The sequence below is a fragment of the Apodemus sylvaticus genome, chromosome 11, assembly GCF_947179515.1.
Source record: "Apodemus sylvaticus chromosome 11, mApoSyl1.1, whole genome shotgun sequence".
In the NCBI taxonomy this organism is placed as follows: Eukaryota; Metazoa; Chordata; class Mammalia; order Rodentia; family Muridae; genus Apodemus; species Apodemus sylvaticus.
Window position 1 is genome coordinate 82,219,480 of NC_067482.1, and position 16,782 is coordinate 82,236,261.

General features: G+C 49.4%; 2 protein-coding genes across 2 annotated transcripts; one reads left to right on the plus strand and one right to left on the minus strand.

Moving 5' to 3' along the window:
- Positions 1-4,688, plus strand: Igfbp1 (insulin like growth factor binding protein 1). Its single transcript, XM_052198787.1, has 4 exons — positions 1-520; positions 1,990-2,174; positions 2,993-3,121; positions 4,071-4,688. The coding sequence occupies exons 1-4, from the start codon at positions 148-150 to the stop codon at positions 4,200-4,202; spliced, it is 819 nt and encodes a 272-aa protein (XP_052054747.1). The 5' UTR covers positions 1-147; the 3' UTR covers positions 4,203-4,688.
- A 3,786-nt stretch (positions 4,689-8,474) lies between these two features.
- On the minus strand, positions 8,475-16,408 carry Igfbp3 (insulin like growth factor binding protein 3). The gene is made up of 5 exons (XM_052198771.1): positions 15,873-16,408; positions 12,399-12,625; positions 11,819-11,938; positions 10,761-10,901; positions 8,475-9,881 (listed from the first exon to the last, which is right to left on the minus strand). Exons 1-4 carry the CDS (start codon positions 16,276-16,278, stop codon positions 10,776-10,778), a joined length of 879 nt encoding a protein of 292 aa, XP_052054731.1. The 5' UTR covers positions 16,279-16,408; the 3' UTR covers positions 8,475-9,881; positions 10,761-10,775.
- Positions 16,409-16,782: the final 374 nt, after the last annotated feature.

Sequence of the window (16,782 nt, forward strand, 5' to 3'; positions counted from 1 at the left end):
TATCCAGCGAGCTCTGAACACTGCACACGGCCATCTGCCCAGAGAGCTGTGCCCACCAGTGCCACTACTATCTACTCAGAAAGTCGTGACCACTGAACGCCTGCGCCTGCCCAGAGTCTGGTCCACAGCCTACTGAACCTTGCTGCGATGCCCGAGCTTCTAACTGTTGTTTCTTGGCCGTTCCTGATTCTCCTGTCCTTCCAGATTGGTGTGGCCGCTGGAGCCCCCCAGCCATGGCACTGTGCTCCCTGCACTGCTGAGAAGCTAGGGCTCTGTCCACCCGTGCCTGCTTCTTGCCCCGAGATTTCTCGTCCTGCAGGCTGTGGCTGCTGCCCAACATGTGCCTTGCCACTGGGTGCTGCCTGCGGTGTGGCCACTGCACGCTGTGCCCAGGGACTTAGCTGCCGTGCATTGCCAGGAGAGCCTCGTCCCCTGCATGCCCTCACCCGTGGTCAGGGAGCCTGTGTACCAGAACCTGCTGCACCTGCCACGGGCACCTCGTCCGGCTCCCAGCATGAAGGTACTGCAGCCTGTCTCTGCCTCTAGATCTCTTGGCTTGGACACACATCTTCGTAGGCTAGCAGAGGCCCATGCGGAACCTATAGCAGATAGGACAAAGGCACTCCAGGCCCACTATGAGCTTTTTCTGCCATTAGAGTCAAGTAAATCTTTCAGTGAGGGCCATCATTGTGTGGTCTTTGAGGGAACATCCCAGAAGTAGTGGTCCAAGCGCCCAGCGCAGTGTGGAGAATAGGGAAAAAAGTTCATAGACTAGGTAGTACTGATCCTGCTTGGCTTTCAGTGGGTGGGGTGGGGGGGGGTGGAGGGAGTTATGGGGCTGCCAGGAGGGTGGGGTGCTGGCTCAAGTGGGTCCTTCTGTGGGTCCTGCCCTTGGTGGTTCTAATGGCTGGAGGGTCCGGGAAGGTTTAGGTTGGGAGCCCTCCCGCTGCCCCCAGGAGGTTTGCAATGTCCTTTGTAGCATATATCCTGCCACACAGTATGTGCTTCTCAAATGTTTACAGAACATAATGTGAAAATTTAGGCCCAAACCTTCACTTCCATTCATTGCTATAGACAAACAGTGTTTGATGTGTATGCTGCTGCTCGGAGTCTGACAATCAGGCTCTTTCCTGAATGTAAGCACTGGTTTGTTTGTAGTAGGAAGCTTGGGAAATGCCTCTTCCTCTGCTCCGGCCCCTATCGCCCCATCTGGGCTGCATGCACATCCTGTGTGGGTGTGGAGGAGCCGCGTGCTTCCATATTCTGATGGGAAGCTGTGCTGCAGGCATCAGACAGTCTTGAGTAAATGAAATTAGAGCTGTCCCAATGGTCCTTAACAGCGGGCTTCCCCCCTGAGTGGGGGTTGGCCTTCTCTGCTGAGATCTGATAGCGTCCTCCTCCGCGAGGGGCTGCACAAGGGGTGACTTAGTGTGCAGGAAAGTGAAAGGTGAGAGCTTGCACTCAGACCTCCAGGTTTATCTGTCTCGAAGTGAAGAGGTTAGTCTAGACAAGTTTAAAGGGCACTGAGCCTGAGGCTGGGCACGGGCATAGAACTACCCCCATCCCTGATGCATTTTTGACTCCCAGCAAAGAGGAGAATGGTGCTTTAGGTGGGGAAGGCTGCATTCTAGACCTTGCTTCTAACTAAACTATACCTGCTAACTGGGGTCTTACTAGATTCTTTTTGTGGGGTGGGGAGGAGAGCTGAGGGGCTCAATCCTTGACCTTAGTCCTTGGCGTCTTCAGGGTTACATCCTGCCCCACTCTCTCTGCCACAGGGTTCCCTTGTCTCACCCCAGAATATACCATTTTCCCAGAAAACTTAGCATTGCTATTTGGTCATAATTGTTCTCAAAGATTCCTTGGTGAAAAAAAAAAAATCTGGTTTCACCTGGCCATTATAGATTGGTTGTAAGGGCCAGAACTGAGTGTGCAGAGGAGGGCTGGCATCTCCAGGGGGCTCATGCATCTGTGGGGGTTGCTTTTCAGAGGCAAAGGCTGCGGTGGCCTCTGAGGATGCACTCACGGAGAGCCCAGAGATGACGGAGGAGCAGCTCCTGGAGAGCTTCCACCTGATGGTCCCATCCCGTGAGGACCAGCCCATCCTGTGGAACGCCATTAGCACCTACGGCAGCATGCGGGCCCGGGAGATCACCAACCTCAAGAAATGGAAGGTGAGAGCCTGCACTCAGACTCCAGGTGTATCTACCTCTAAGTGAAGAGATTAGTCTAGACAATTTCTAAAGGGCACTGAGCATGAGGCTCATAGAACTACCCCTATCCCTGATGTATTTTTGCCTCTTTAAAAATATGGCAAAATACACAGGGCATAAAATAGGCCATTATTTTTAGTCTAGGTTTCTTTGTCACTGAGTACGTTCAATAATTGTTACCATCATCCAGCTCCACAGTTGTGCCAGCCTTCAACGATGCAGCAAGAACTTCTAGTTTACGGGCTATTTTTCAATTTGGCCACTTGGGGGCGACAGAGAACCAAAGGTAGAGAGAAAGCAGAGGCATTGACCTGAAAGACTAAACCTTGTTAGGGGCACTTTAGAATTTCCTCTGGAAATTATCCAGATGAATGCCTTGCTCCACAATCAATATGACATATGTCAAATGCAAGGACGAATGTTTGAAAATCAAGATATTTCCGATGCTAAATTCCACATACAGATACTGAGCCAATTATTCAGCAGATAGCCAGGGTCAGGAGGCATTTTACACCACTGGCCAGGCTCTTGCCACGATGTCGTTAAGCCACCGAGGGAGGGTGAGAGTGGTGTCCCGTCCTTTATCCATACAGCCCGAGCCTGAGACCAACCTGTCCTGCACACAGATGGGAAACAAGGCCTGGGGAGGGCCTACTATGTGACCCACAGCCCTCGAATACCACGGCTAGGTGGTGGGGCTCCTGCTCTGTCCCAGTCATTGTCTAAAATGGTGATTTTCTGTCTCTTGGACTCATGCTGATATAAAATGATCCCTTTAGGAGCCCTGCCAACGAGAACTCTATAAAGTGCTGGAGAGATTAGCTACAGCTCAACAGAAAGCAGGAGATGAAATCTACAAGTTCTATCTGCCAAACTGCAACAAGAATGGATTTTATCACAGCAAACAGGTAGGCAGCTTGACCCCTGTGTGTTCTCATGGGCTAAGGTCTGCTCATCCAGATCCTTGTAAAACTTCCTGGCTTTTTAAAAGTCAAAGGATTCATAGGCCCCTAATACATATCACGATAGCTTTCTTAAGCGAGATCTAGCCCTGCAGCAGTTGGGAGAATCTAGTCCCGAGAAAGAGGTAGTGTGATGGCTAAGGAGCACTTCAGCCAGTAGGGAGGATCAAGAATTAGTGTGATGGCTGAGGAGCACTTCAGCCAGTAGGGAGGACCAAACATTAGTGTGATGAATGAGGAGCACTTCAGCCAGTAGGGAGCACCAAGCATTAGTGTGATGAGTAAGGAGCACTTCAGCCAGTAGGGAGGAGTAGGCATCAGTTACCTTCGCTCAGATGAGCAGAGATGTGTGCTCTATATGCTGACATTCAGGTTTCAGTTGCTTGCAACTAAAGGAAAGGAACACAGTCAGTGTAGGAGACAGATGTCTTGCTTTCTGTCAGCCCACAAATAAAAACAAACTCTGCAGTGAAACACACTATTGTACTTTGAACTACATCTAGCAATAAATGAGATCAAAGAAGTCAAGGCTTAATTTCGATGATACTTTAGGACTCAGGGAAGGGCAGATTCTGGGGTTTCATTGAGGAGAAACTGAGGGCCAGGCCTAGCTATGTGATAGAGGTGGTTTATCAATGAGACCTGTTGGTGGACTCCTTTGCCAGCAGGGCCACGAGGCAGATAATTGTCAAAACACTATACCACTAAGTAGATGGATGACGTCATTATCACATGTGCCGTATAGCCAGTGTCTCCGTTTCATTCTGAAAACCAGAAGGGCAGCAGCATGGCGGAGTCTTGCCAGTGGGAAGCAGTGTAGGCTTGGCCTCACTCGGGGCAGGGTGGTCAGAGCTCTTGCCTTCTGCTGGTCTTGACCTCGGTTCTGTCTTTGCAGTGCGAGACATCCCTGGATGGAGAAGCCGGGATCTGCTGGTGTGTCTACCCATGGAGCGGAAAGAAAATCCCTGGGTCTCTGGAGACCAGAGGGGACCCCAACTGCCACCAGTATTTCAATGCACATAACTGAAAGGAGTTCTTTTCTTTCTTCATGTTCACACAAAATATTTAAGTATATAGTATATTTATAGTCTGGAGCACACCATTTTATATATGTGTATATGTATATATCCAGGAACTAGTTTTTATACTCCACATACTGCTTGATGTATGAAGCAGATTTGTATTTATTCACTGTAAGTTTATTTTTTTCTACACAGTTCTTGTGCTATATTAATTTATATATCATGAAGCTCTTCTCATCTCCGTACATGTAAATACCATATTTCAGCTCTTCCAAAGTTCTGCTTCGAAAGGGCCAAGAGATACTGCCTAGAACAAGTCAGTCTGAGGTAGAGCACTTTCAGTGGGTTAGCAGAGGAAAGCTAGCCCATGCTCTGGGAGATTTCCTCATCGGATCCCACAGATCCAGGTCTGATGCACATTTGCTGGGAAAGTTCCAATGCTGACTGTGTAACCAAAGCTGAATGTGGAAAGCTGCATCCGATACATTGTTAAACACACATCTGGAATAAATATTCTACCTGGAAATGCTATGGAATTTCAGCTTCGTCTTTGTTCCCTCAGTCTGCTTGTCTTTCCCCTCACCTGACTCCTGCTCTGTGCTTTGGGGACAGATGGTGCGATCGATGGTTCTCGCTTGTTTACAGGACATCTTGCTCCAACACTTTGTGACTTCGTGGCCTTGTTTCCAAGCACTGTCAGGCCTCTGTCTGGGCCAGACTAGAGATCCCCACCCCACTCATCTCCCTTTCTTCCCAGGGCCCTCAGCCTCTCCTCTCCTTAGCACTCCTCAGTTTATTAACAGTCCCAGGTTTCCTCTAGCTGAAGTACACATTCGGGGGAGTAGTCACTGGGTTGTTTTGCTTTTGAGATAGGGTTTTACTCTTACCCAGGCTGATCTAGAAGTCACAGCCATGCCCCTGCTTCAGACTCCCAAGTGCCCAGGTTGGACTGCTTTTGTTCTCTAGCCTTCTCTCCTGCTCTGAGTCACCATCCTGCTCTGCCCCAGTTGGTTAGCAGCACACACTCCTTCTCGTTGGTTTCCAGACCAGTCCCCACCACAGCTGTCTTCTCTCCTTACATTGCCTATTTCTCAAAGCTGACCCTGGAGGCTTTTCTTGCCTGATACTTCATCCCCCTACCCCCTGCCACTTAGCTAACGGTTCCTGGCCTCATATCCTGTCTTTCTATAGCGCTTGGTCCGTCCCTGAGTATCCCACTCAGGCTGCCTGCAGCCCTGCCTACTGATGTCTGACAGGGAGGCTGAAGCCTCCCCTCCCTGTGGGTTACTTCTGCAGATGCCATGTCAGAACATCCTGGTCGGTGGTGTAGCTGCAGCCTGGCACTTCCCTGGGGCTGCTAACTCCTTATCTAAACCCCAATCCATGTCTGCTCTCCTCTGTAGAAGTCAGAGATCAGACTCCTCATTGAAGTGCAGTATTCATCTGTCTATGACAAGGCCAATGAGCTGGGCCCTAGAAACCCTCAAATGCAAGGGCTTCTGGTGACGTACATCAAGCAGAATGTGTAGGACTAGAGCAAGGTCCTCAGGATCAAGTCAGGGAGAAGTTGCACAAACTCACAGATACAGTCAGAATTGTGTTTGATTGACTCTCTGGGCGCCTCAGGGCCCATAACTGGCCACCCGGCTCATCACATCAAAGTATATTTAATCTCCAAATAAAGTCAATCGTAAAGTCATAATTCACAGCACGATATAACAATCTCGTGTTCAACCAAAAACCTTTTCTGGAAGAGGAGGCAGAGCTTTGAGCGATGCCCACTCTTGTGGGGGGGGGGGAGAAGGGGGGTTGTACGGCCTAAACAGTATGAAGTTAAAACCATTTGAATGCTATCATAGAAAGGCACTGTACCTCTGTCAGCAATCCTCTGTCTCTGCCCCATCCCCACACATTCCGCCTGCATGTGCATGACTACGCCTGGTTCTTAGTGGGGTACTGTGTTCAGAACTCAGTCCTCATGCCCAAACAGCAAACACTTCGCCCTCTGAGCCATCTCCCTAGCTCTCCCCACACCCTCATGTACTCCTTAAGTGTTCCTGATCAGCTCTGAAACAATCGCAACTCTGTAACTGGCCATTCCTGCTGGAGCTGGCAGCTGTAAACTTGCACAAACTAGGATGAGCACTTTGCCTCAGCATTTCTTTCCCACATGGATCCTGACTCAGTTCTCTAAAACGGAACCAGTCAGGGCAAAGCACCACCCTAAAGCCATTCTTCCTCACAATAAGGGGTATTTAAGAGGAGGGTGCAGCCTGACCTGCAGGGCTATTGATCTTGGGGTGTCTAAGAATTGTAACTAAGAAAACATTTCACAGGATCCAGTGCTCTAGACCTGAGCTTCTCCACCCTTGATGTTTAGCAACAGTCTCTTTTCCTCATGGTAGTTGGCTAGATGTCTGTTACCCACCAGGGACTCTCTGCTGGGTCTGTTGACTCAGACACAAGGACCTCAAAATGGTCACGTGGCAGTCCTACATCCTGTTGAGTGAATTCACCATTAGGTCCCTGGTAGAATCATTGCAACCAATATCTCTAAATCAGAGCATAGTATTGTGGAGACAAGAAGTAAACATGCTGTTTGTAATAGGCCTGAGTCTTCTTGTCCTCCGTCAAAGGTGACAGAAGCATGCTGGGAGAAGGAAGGCAGTGGTGGGTACCAACACTCTTGCATCTTTCAAGCTTTTGAAGGCCACACTAGTAGTTAACAATATTTAACCCAAGCTGAGTTCCTTTCTCTCTTAGCATTGTGACACCAAAAAAACAAAATAAAACAAAACAACAACCAAATCAAACCAAATCAAACCAACCAACCAACCAAACAAGAAAACCAAACAAAAAACCCCACAAAAAACCAACCAACCAACCAACCAACCAACCAACCAACCAACCAACCAAGAAAATCAAACAAAAAACCCCCAAAAAACCAACCAACCAACCAACCAACCAACCAACCAACCAACCAACCAACCAACCAAGAAAACCAAACAAAAAACCCCCACAAAAAATCAACCAACCAACCAACCAACCAACCAGCCAGCCAACCAACCAACCAAACAAAAACCCTGATTTCCAATTGAGCTTTGAGGGAGTATTTTACTTTATTTTTTATTTATTTCTTGGTTAGACAATAAGAAGTTGGTGGGAGAAATAGCTCACAGATTGATTAACAGAGCCAAACGGGGTGGGTCTTAGCTAGTGAGCAGGAGGCTTCTCCATGACTCTGCAGGTCTGTATGGCATCACTTGTGGCTCAAACAGGTTCTGCCCAGGCCTATCCAGGAACACTGAAGTTCCCTGTGTCTGCAGAACTGGCCAGGTGAATTTTGTCTCTGAAACAGAGTATTGGATAGCAAAAACTGGGAGGGGAGGGGGAAGAGCGTTTCTCAGGGTTGCAAGGGTCTTTCCCTGGCAACAGCTTTCTATGGTCACTGTATGAACACATTATCGTTTTCAATCCTGCAGTATACAGTTGTAGTATAGCAACCAGAGGCACTGTCTGACCTGACAGTCAAAGCCTCAGGCTGTAGCTCAGGGGACCGGCGTATTGATCAAGGCCCCTGGTGAGTGTATCTTTTTCAATCATGCAGTCTGGGACTGGTGCATACAACAGACAGGAAGTCGAGCTAAATCTCAGTCGATGTGACTTTCACAGGCTCCTACCTGTGGTCATACCGCACGCCCCCAGATCTCCAAATACCCACACGATCAAATGACAATCACTTCAGATGTCTGTTGGACGACACAGCTCTAACAGGCTTTGAGGTCATGGTCCTAGGACATACTTGAATTATTTTGAACTATTATTTAGTTACTCTAAAGCCGTAGTGACTGAAGCACTCCCGGCATCCTTTGGGGTTCTCCCTTTCTTCTGGACTCAGCCAATGCCCCTTCTGCAAACACCAGTGGCAGAAAGGCCCACAATCTCATTCTCATCTTCTGCATGGGGAAGCTTCTCTGAAGACCAGGGGCACTGACTCGAAAGGCGAGGCTTGCCGTGGGAACAACCGACTGACCTGCTTTAGACCACAAGGCTGCCAACATAAACTACCAGACCTGGATATTCCTCTGCACATGGCCTGATGTCACATGGATGCCAACAGAGGCCACAACAACTGTACCACTGCGCTTCTTTTGTTAGAGACGGAATCAGCTATGATATCTATTCATGGTCATGATATTTTTCCATGTCTAGAGTATTTTGTCCTCTCTGAATAATCTTCTTTAGGTGACTCAAGACCCAGAAACAGACAAAAGGGCTGTTTTTCTTAAATGATAAAAACTTTATTTACTATTTATAAATACATTGCAAGACAAACTTTTCAAAAATACATTTTCCCCAAAAAACTTAATTAAAAAAATAAAGAAAAGCTGATAGGCAGGCAGAGTGTCTTGAGAGTCCTGTGTGCTCTCAGGGAAAGCTCTGTACAGCACAAGTCCACCCCGTGGGGCGCAGACAATCTCCTCGCACCCTGCATTACCAGACCTCTCGGCCTTGGCCTTGGGGAGAGCAGCCCAGCCTCTAGACACAGGCTCCTTTCCTCGGGCGTGTCTGTGGTTACATCACCTAGCATCTCTAACATTTTATCTAGGATTATCTAGTACAGATTCTATTACATTTGGGCTATGTTGTATACAATGTTAACAATTAAGAACATATTTTTGTCTGCATATATGCGTGAATTAAAAAGAAAGTTTGAAAAGGACCCCAAGATCAACAAACAGGTGATTCTCTGTTTTCTTACCAGGCTCTCCAAGAAGCCATTTCTCTTTCCTGTTTAGATAGGAACATGAAAAGAAATTTGTTTTTGAAAGCTGCCTCCCCTCAGCCCCACACCACAACAAACTTTATTTCCAGAGGTTGGACCAGAAAACACTGTTTTTTGAAGTCATCCGAAGAACTAAGTGCACCATGATTCGTGATATCTCTGAACATGGAGTCTGATACTGCTCCTCCCACTTGAGGCCTTCTGCTGGGCCAAGTCATCAGGACTCAGCCCGACAAAGGAAGGTCCTTGTCCTTGTCGTTATGGGCTCCCAGAGTGCCCTAGAACATTCTTAGTCATTTTTAGTAAGAGAGGCCACACACATTCTCTCCCACAGTTCCCAAGTAGATCAGGCCACTTGCAGATATGGGGCCAGGCCCTTAATCAGAGATGGCACCGTAAGGACCGTGAGCCTCGGGAGTATGCTTCCAGATGTCCAGGTCACCGGTGAGGGGTTTCCCCATTCTCCATGGGGCCTGCGCTTATTTACAGGGGATGGAAAGAGGGTTTGTCTACATCAGCCATAGAACGTCTGAGATCAAGAAGGCAGAGGGCCAGCAGCACTGAAGCTGTACTGGGTGGGTAAGTTAGGGGGTAGATGGCATCCGTGGCCCGGACCACACGAGTGGTTTTCATAGGAAGCAACAGGAAAACTCAAACTGCTCTGTGTTGACTACTGGGAAGTAGGAAGATGACCATGCTCACTATTTAAATGACCAGAGGCATTTCAGAAATCTGTCTAAACTTTGGTTTTTTTTTTTGTATGTATGTGTGTATTTGTTTGTTTTTACTCAGTTCATCACAAAAAAAAAAGAAATATAAATCAAGGCTGTAGCCAGCTGCTGATCATGTTGTTGGCAGTCTTTTGTGCAAAATAAGGCGTATTTGAGCTCCACATTAACTAAAAGAAGAAAGAAAGAAGAAAAAGAGTGAGACATACATTGAAATAATGACCTCCAAAATCCAAGGGCCTCCGCCCCTATACGCTCAGTGTGGTATGGTCAAGGGGGCGGGCCTCAGTCTAGTCTTTCTCAACAGACCAAAGAACACCATAAAATACTTTCATTGTGAAAGGTGTTATCCATAATTAGAGTTGTTTTTCCAACTTATGAGGAAAATATTCTAACCATAAATGAAATCTTTTTCTGCCTTTGAAAATTGTCTTGAGAAAGCAATGCATATTTATTCTTCCCCATAATTCCTTCATTTACTGCATAAAAAAAAGAATGCTAAATATTCTCCAAAATGGTGGTTTAGAATATCAGTGCTACATTAGATTTATTAGATTTAAATAATCCCTTAAAAAATCATGCTAACCACAAACTAAACAAACATTCTTATTTTAAAAGAAAAAAAATTTTTTACAACAAAACCAGGGACATCTCTAATTCAGAAATCAAATATGCCAGGTTCTCTTGAATGAAAACAGTGTGCCCCAACCAATGGACTACTGAGGATAAAGTTTTATTTAAAAACATTCACAGTGCCTGCTGGCATATGAAACAGTGCATATTTGAACACACTTTAGAACACAGCTGAGAGTTTTTGAAGCCACACTGACTCTGGTGTCTGTCTTTGAGGGTGTGGTTAGGTTAAGGATGTTCTTCTTCCTGGACAATCCCCTTTACCGTCCTCTCTGTGGGACTGGCTGCAGCTCCTGGCCCAGCAAGCCCAGGATGAGGGGTGGGCACCTGGTGGCCACAGCTGCTCCTAGCAATCCCCCTTGACCTCAACGACTTTCAGAAGGAGCTGACCCTGGGGGCCTGGACCTTTGGCTTACGTGGTATAGCGGCATCTACTGGCTCTGCACGCTGAGGCAATGCACGTCATCTTTCCCCTTGGTGTCATAGCCTGGCAAAGGCTGCCCGTACTTGTCCACACACCAGCAGAAGCCCCGCTTTCTGCCTTTGGAAGGGCGGCACTGAGGGAGAGAGACAAGACCGGGATGTGAATACCATGTGCACTGGCTCTAGTTTTGTGTCAACTCTATGGGAGCTAGCGTTATTAGAGAAGAGGAAACTCCAGTTGAGAAAATGTTCTCAGGAGCCTGACAAACCCATGTATGATACATTTATTGATTAATGATTACTAAGGAGAAGGCTACCCCTTGGCAGGTGGTCCTGGTGCTATACAAAAGCTGGCTGAGCAACCCACGGGGAGCAAACCCGTAAGCACTACTCCTCCGCGGCTACCGTTCCTGCCTTGAGTTCCTGCCCTGACTTTCTTCAGTGGTGGACTGTGGTATCGAGCTGCTTTTGCTCATAGTATTTTTTCACAGCAACAGAAACCCTAACAGACACTGAGGGCAAACTGGTAGCCAGGACCCAAAGTGGCTTCCCAGTATTGTTCTAGTGGCCTGGGGCAAAATTATGACGGCCATGGCTCTTGCAGAGCCACCCATGTGTAGGTAAGGGTATCCATCCATGCACACCTGCGTGTGCTGGAACCTCTATGGGGAAGTGGGAAGGTTGACTGAGCTTCCCTTTCTGGGTCAGGCTGGACCTCTCAGACCTTGCACCCAAGCTCATCTGTAGTGTCTCTTTAGTGAAAGTATGCAGAACTAATCTAATCAGTGTATAGGCTCCCTGATGGAGACTGCTGTATGGACACCAGAATGTGGGCATGCTGGGGCGAGCACTGTTTACTTTTGTCTTCTAGTTGTGCACCTCATGTTGTGGAGTGCCCAATTATAAAGCCACCGAGTGACACATACATGCACCAGAAGAGGGGACGCCGTCAGCAGAGAGCCACGCTGGGTGAGGTGCCTGGAGGTAACCGTAATTACCCACCAAGCCCACAGAGACAGTGGAAGATAACACCCCGGGGGCCCCCACTCACCTGCTTCTTCTTATAGAACCCCTTCTTGTCACAGTTTGGGATGTGGACGCCTCTGGGACTCAGCACATTGAGGAACTTTAGATCATTCAGTGTGTCCTCCATTTCTCTGCGGCAGGGACCCTGGGGACACAATTACTGTTTTGACAGTCTCATAATGGCCACAGGACCATTCCAGGAGGCCAGTGTGATGTGCCTCTCCCCAGGACAGTCTGCTTGGGACCTTCTCACACAGGGTCCCAGGAAAATAACCATCACCCTCTGACTCTTTTGCTCTCTCCAGAGCAGACAGAGGACCTGGAAAGTGGTCTAAGAATAGGCCAGGAGGCTCTGGAAAAGCAAGCGAGCAAAGAGAAAGCCAGCTTGGGGGAAGTGCACATCTCCATCTCCAGGGCCCGCCACACTCTTCACTAGTATACTTCAGCTTGAACCTCCCAAGAGACTCTGAAGAGAAAGTAGGGCTTGGAAGGGAGAAGCTGCCCACCTATGAACCAGGAGCCCTGGCACTTGTGGCATGAAGACTCTCTTGGGGTGTTTCCTTTTCCCCTCACCCCCCACCCCCAACAAGAGGAAAAGTTCTCACGTATTCTGTCTCCCGCTTGGACTCTGAGGAGAAGTTCTGGGTGTCCGTGCTCTGAGACTCATAGTCGACTTTGTAGCGCTGGCTGTCCCTAGCATGGCCTTTTTTGATGACATCCAACCTGGCATGGGGTGAGTGGAACTTGGAATCAGTCACGCGGTGTGTGCTGGCAACAACCTGGCTTTCCACGCTCCCAGCATTGTGGTCTTCCTCGGACTCGCTGGCGTTCCCTGGGAAAGAGCATGGGGTTAAGGAAATAATTATTACTGCCAGTGGAATGATAATCTTTTCAGAAGCAGGTCACACATAAAAGGCAATGCCATCCAACAATTCTTAGTAAGATAAGAAAAAGACAATTGGAAGCTTTTCAATTTTCTTGAATACCGCATGTTGCACTGCGACTTCATTACTTTAGGAAGCCATCTATTTGAAAGTCACAGTGTCCAGTGCCTTTATGACACAGCTGATGCGGGACCAGCCCTTCCACAGATGAGAAAGCAGCAGGCTCCACCTGCTACCGGCAGGGGGCAGTCAAGCCCCGTGGAATGCTATTGTGAAGCTGACCAGAAAACATCAGACTCCAAATGGTGTTCCGTCGTGGGCACAGTTGTTGGGGGTGGGTGGGGTGGGAGTGGGAACAACATGGGTAAAGTAGATTTCATTCTCTACCCATTGCCAGCGGCACACTGTCCTCAGGATTCTGGCATCTACCTGCTCTGGTTTCATGTTAAATATCTCACTTCTGGGACCCAGAAGCAGGTATGTTAGAGGGTTTATTTCTGAGGTGCTTGTACATCTTCCTTCCTTCCTTCCTTCCTTCCTTCCTTCCTTCCTTCCTTCCTTCCTTCCTTCCTTCCTTCCTTCCTTCCTTTCTTTTTTCTTTTGCTTGTACATCTTACGACTTCAAGGTCTATGTGGATTCTATGTTTTGGGCAGGAGGGGCATCATCTCGGGTGCACTTTCCCCACTCCAACCCTCCCCCTTCAGCAGTGGAGCACACAGAATACAGATAGCGCCATAGTATCACCCACAGCTAGGCCTCTAGGTTCCAACGTGCATTCATTACCTTGAAGAGGGGGATGGGGATGGAGAAGGGGAGAGGAGGCGGGAAGAAAAGCCTTCTGGCTTTCAGAATCCGAGATGCTAAGGGAGCCAGCCGGTCCTAACTGATAGGATCCAATTGAATCTAAGCATGTGACTAAACTCGTGGTTGAACAGGAAGCCAGATTTGCCACTTCATTTGCCGTAAGATTCCCGCCCCCCCCCCCCCAGGGGAATCCAAGGCCAGATAATTGGCCCCCAACTCCCAACTCTGAACTTTAAAGCTTTAGGTTCAAACTTCATGTCATGGCCACAGAATCCCTTCCCTCCCGAGAAAGGCGCTTCAATAGCTTTCCTAGTATGGAGTTCCAGTTGGCATCTGGTTCTGAATTTATTCTGTCGGGGTGCAAAGTGCAGGGCCCCAGCTGGCCGCTCTTTTTTATTTTGCCCCTCAGGAAATGCCAGGTTGAGGTATCCTGCCCATGAGGAAAATATGGGTCTCTGGCTCTAGGCCAAGAAGAGCAAAGGCTTCCCTCTCTAGAGACTGCCAGAGGGTTGCAGATTCTCCCCTCGCTTAGAGGAACCGACCTGCAGGATCCCAGAAGGCCCTTCTGCCCAGGAGCCTCTGTTTCGCACCTACTGAGTAGCTCTCTGAGGTTTAGCTGCAAACCCTCAATGAATTCCTTGTCTTCTCAAGCACAAATTCCTAGGGTCTAGACTAGCACCTGGCTGAGGAGGTCACAATTAAATTTGTGGACTTGGTTTCAATTTGCTTTAATGTTTGTGGGGTTTTTTGAAAGTACAGGGATAAAGGAAATGCTAATATGCAAATGATCGTATTTGTATTTATCTTCCAAGAAGCTGAAGCAACTTCTTAAACTTCCCTTTATCCCTATTTTTGTTCTCTTTAGACCGCTGACTAGGAGAGAATTATGGTTCAAGTTTAAACAGGGAATTGGTAATTGTGTCACAGAACTATAATTTTTTTCCTCCAATGCATATTGAAGCCACTTAACTCTTTTATAATTAAAACTCGCATCATGCTTTTTTTTTTTTTTTACTACAGTGTTCAATGATGCTTACTAATAGAGGTCACTGAGGCTGAACTTAAAGTGACAATGTTGGCATTTCTTAAGATTGCTTTTGGTATACCACAGGCTGCACTAGAAATCAAAGACAGACAGGCAAATGGCACGATTTTGCCTTTGTCTGAGTCAGCGACACAACTGGAGTCTTGCTTTGCCAGGAATCCCCTGCTTCTCCGTCCAGGATGAACAGACCAGGACTTGCCTGTCCCCGGAGTGTAGGTCAGCAGCCACAGAAATCACAAAGGGACTGTCTACCCAGCTAGACAGTCCTGGGGGCTGGAGCTGCTCATCTGGTACCCTGGGGCGTGCAGACCGGAGAATTCGAGCCTTCAGATGATCGGGCAAGAACTTGACTCACATAACTGAGACTGACTAAGAATGCTGGACATTTAGAGCAACAGCTGCTAAATCCATTTAAATCTCTCTCTCTCTCTCTCCCCCTAAAGGAACAACGGATGCCCTTAGAGTAACCGCCTGCTTGTTGGCAAGGCTTGCACCAGGAGGGGTGACTGTTAAACGTTTGCATTTTTCTCATTGGCGCTGCCCCCGCTGCCGCTGCTGCTGCTGCTGCTGCTGCACCTAGGTCGGATTAGAAAGAGTAACATTCCTGGGTCACATTTCACATTTCTATTTCTGCTTTGGCAGGGAACCAGCCTGGGTCTGCATCCTCTACACCACATGCAATCTCTGTGTCCTGAAGGCACTGCAGAGCATAGGTTTGTCTATATCGACAAACCCTATTGCAGCTCCTGGTGATATTGAGCAGTTCTTACTTTTGGAACTTTAGGTTTCATAGTCTCAAAGACACCAGTCTTCTAAATTTCATCTCGTTAGTTTTTGGATAAACTGGGACACAATCCTGCTTCATCCATCAGCCCGTGATAGTAAGTTTCAAGATAGGTACTGGTTCCAACAGCGTGCCTGCCTACAAACACCTTCATGGTTCGGATCTGGCCTGGCATTCCTACACTTCGTCGGGATAGACACGCCTCTTCCTAATTTGTGAGGAATGAAAACCCATGTCCACAGCTGGGCTACACAGCTCTAAACCTAGGTATCCGTGCTCAGCGAGGAGATTCTCCAGTGACTGGGATCTGTCCACTGGCAGTCTCTCTTGCCATCCACTCGTCCTGCCACGGAATTCTACCTATTTTCTCGGAGAGCATTTTGCAACTTACCAGAACCAAGCAAGAGGAACAATGGCTTCGATGTCCTCTCCGCCTCCCAGGGTCCATTTCCCAACTAAGACCTTCAAGATGAGCCATGCCAAACCTCTGAAGATACACTCCCTGCCACCCTCTCCGGGTCCCAGGGGGTGCGCGTGGCGCACGTGGCAGGGACAGCTTACCTGAAGCAGGTTGGGAGGGGAGGTAGGCGCTCAGGCTGCCTGCGGCGCTGGCGTTGGCACAGAACCCGCGGCCATTGAGTAGCGCCTTCAGCGGGTACTGCTCCGAGGGCCGTGGCTGGCAGCGGAGGCCGGAGCCACAGCGCTCCGTGTAGACGCCGCACGCGTCGCCTTCGCGCAGCGCGCAAGTCAGGCAGCATCCGCAGCCGGGCTCTCGCACCAGCTCCGTGCACGCGGGCGCGGTGGGCGGAGGCGCGCACTGGGCCAGCGCACGCGCGTCGCACGGTTCGCAGCGCACCACGGGGCCCGCGCCCACCGCGCCCGCGCCGGCCCGCGCCACCGGCGGTCCGCGGAGCAGAGTGAGGGCGGTGAGCGCAGCCGCCCAGAGCGCGGGGCGCGCGGGATGCATGGCGCCGGGTGGACGGCTCGGTGGAGGGGAGCGGAGTGGAGCACGCGGGATGAGGCGGCGGGATGGGAGCAGCGAGCAAGCAGGTCCTCAGCGCCCAGTCGCCACTCTAAGCTCGCATCTGGGCAGCCCGGGCGCGCAGGCCGATATATAGAAGTCGGGGTGGCGTAGGACACGCCCCGGAACGGCGCGGGTGGGGGGTGGGCCGGCGTAGGCTCGTCTCTGGGGCCCGCGCCTCCTGGCGAAGCGGGATCGAGGACGGGGGCGCGCTGCGCGCGTCTTTACTGGGCACCTGCTCCCTGTGCGCACGCCCTGTACCAGGGCCACCGGGAACCGCGGGCGCTTCGGGCCACCTTGCTGTCTCTGATGTGCCAGCCACTCCAGGGGCGTTGGTCCTCTCTTCCCCCAATGACTCCTAGCCAACTTGGCGTCCCAGACCCTACAGATGCCTGGCTAAGCTGGCCTTTCCAGGCTGGTTTATGTCTGGGAAGCTGGCGCGGACCCATT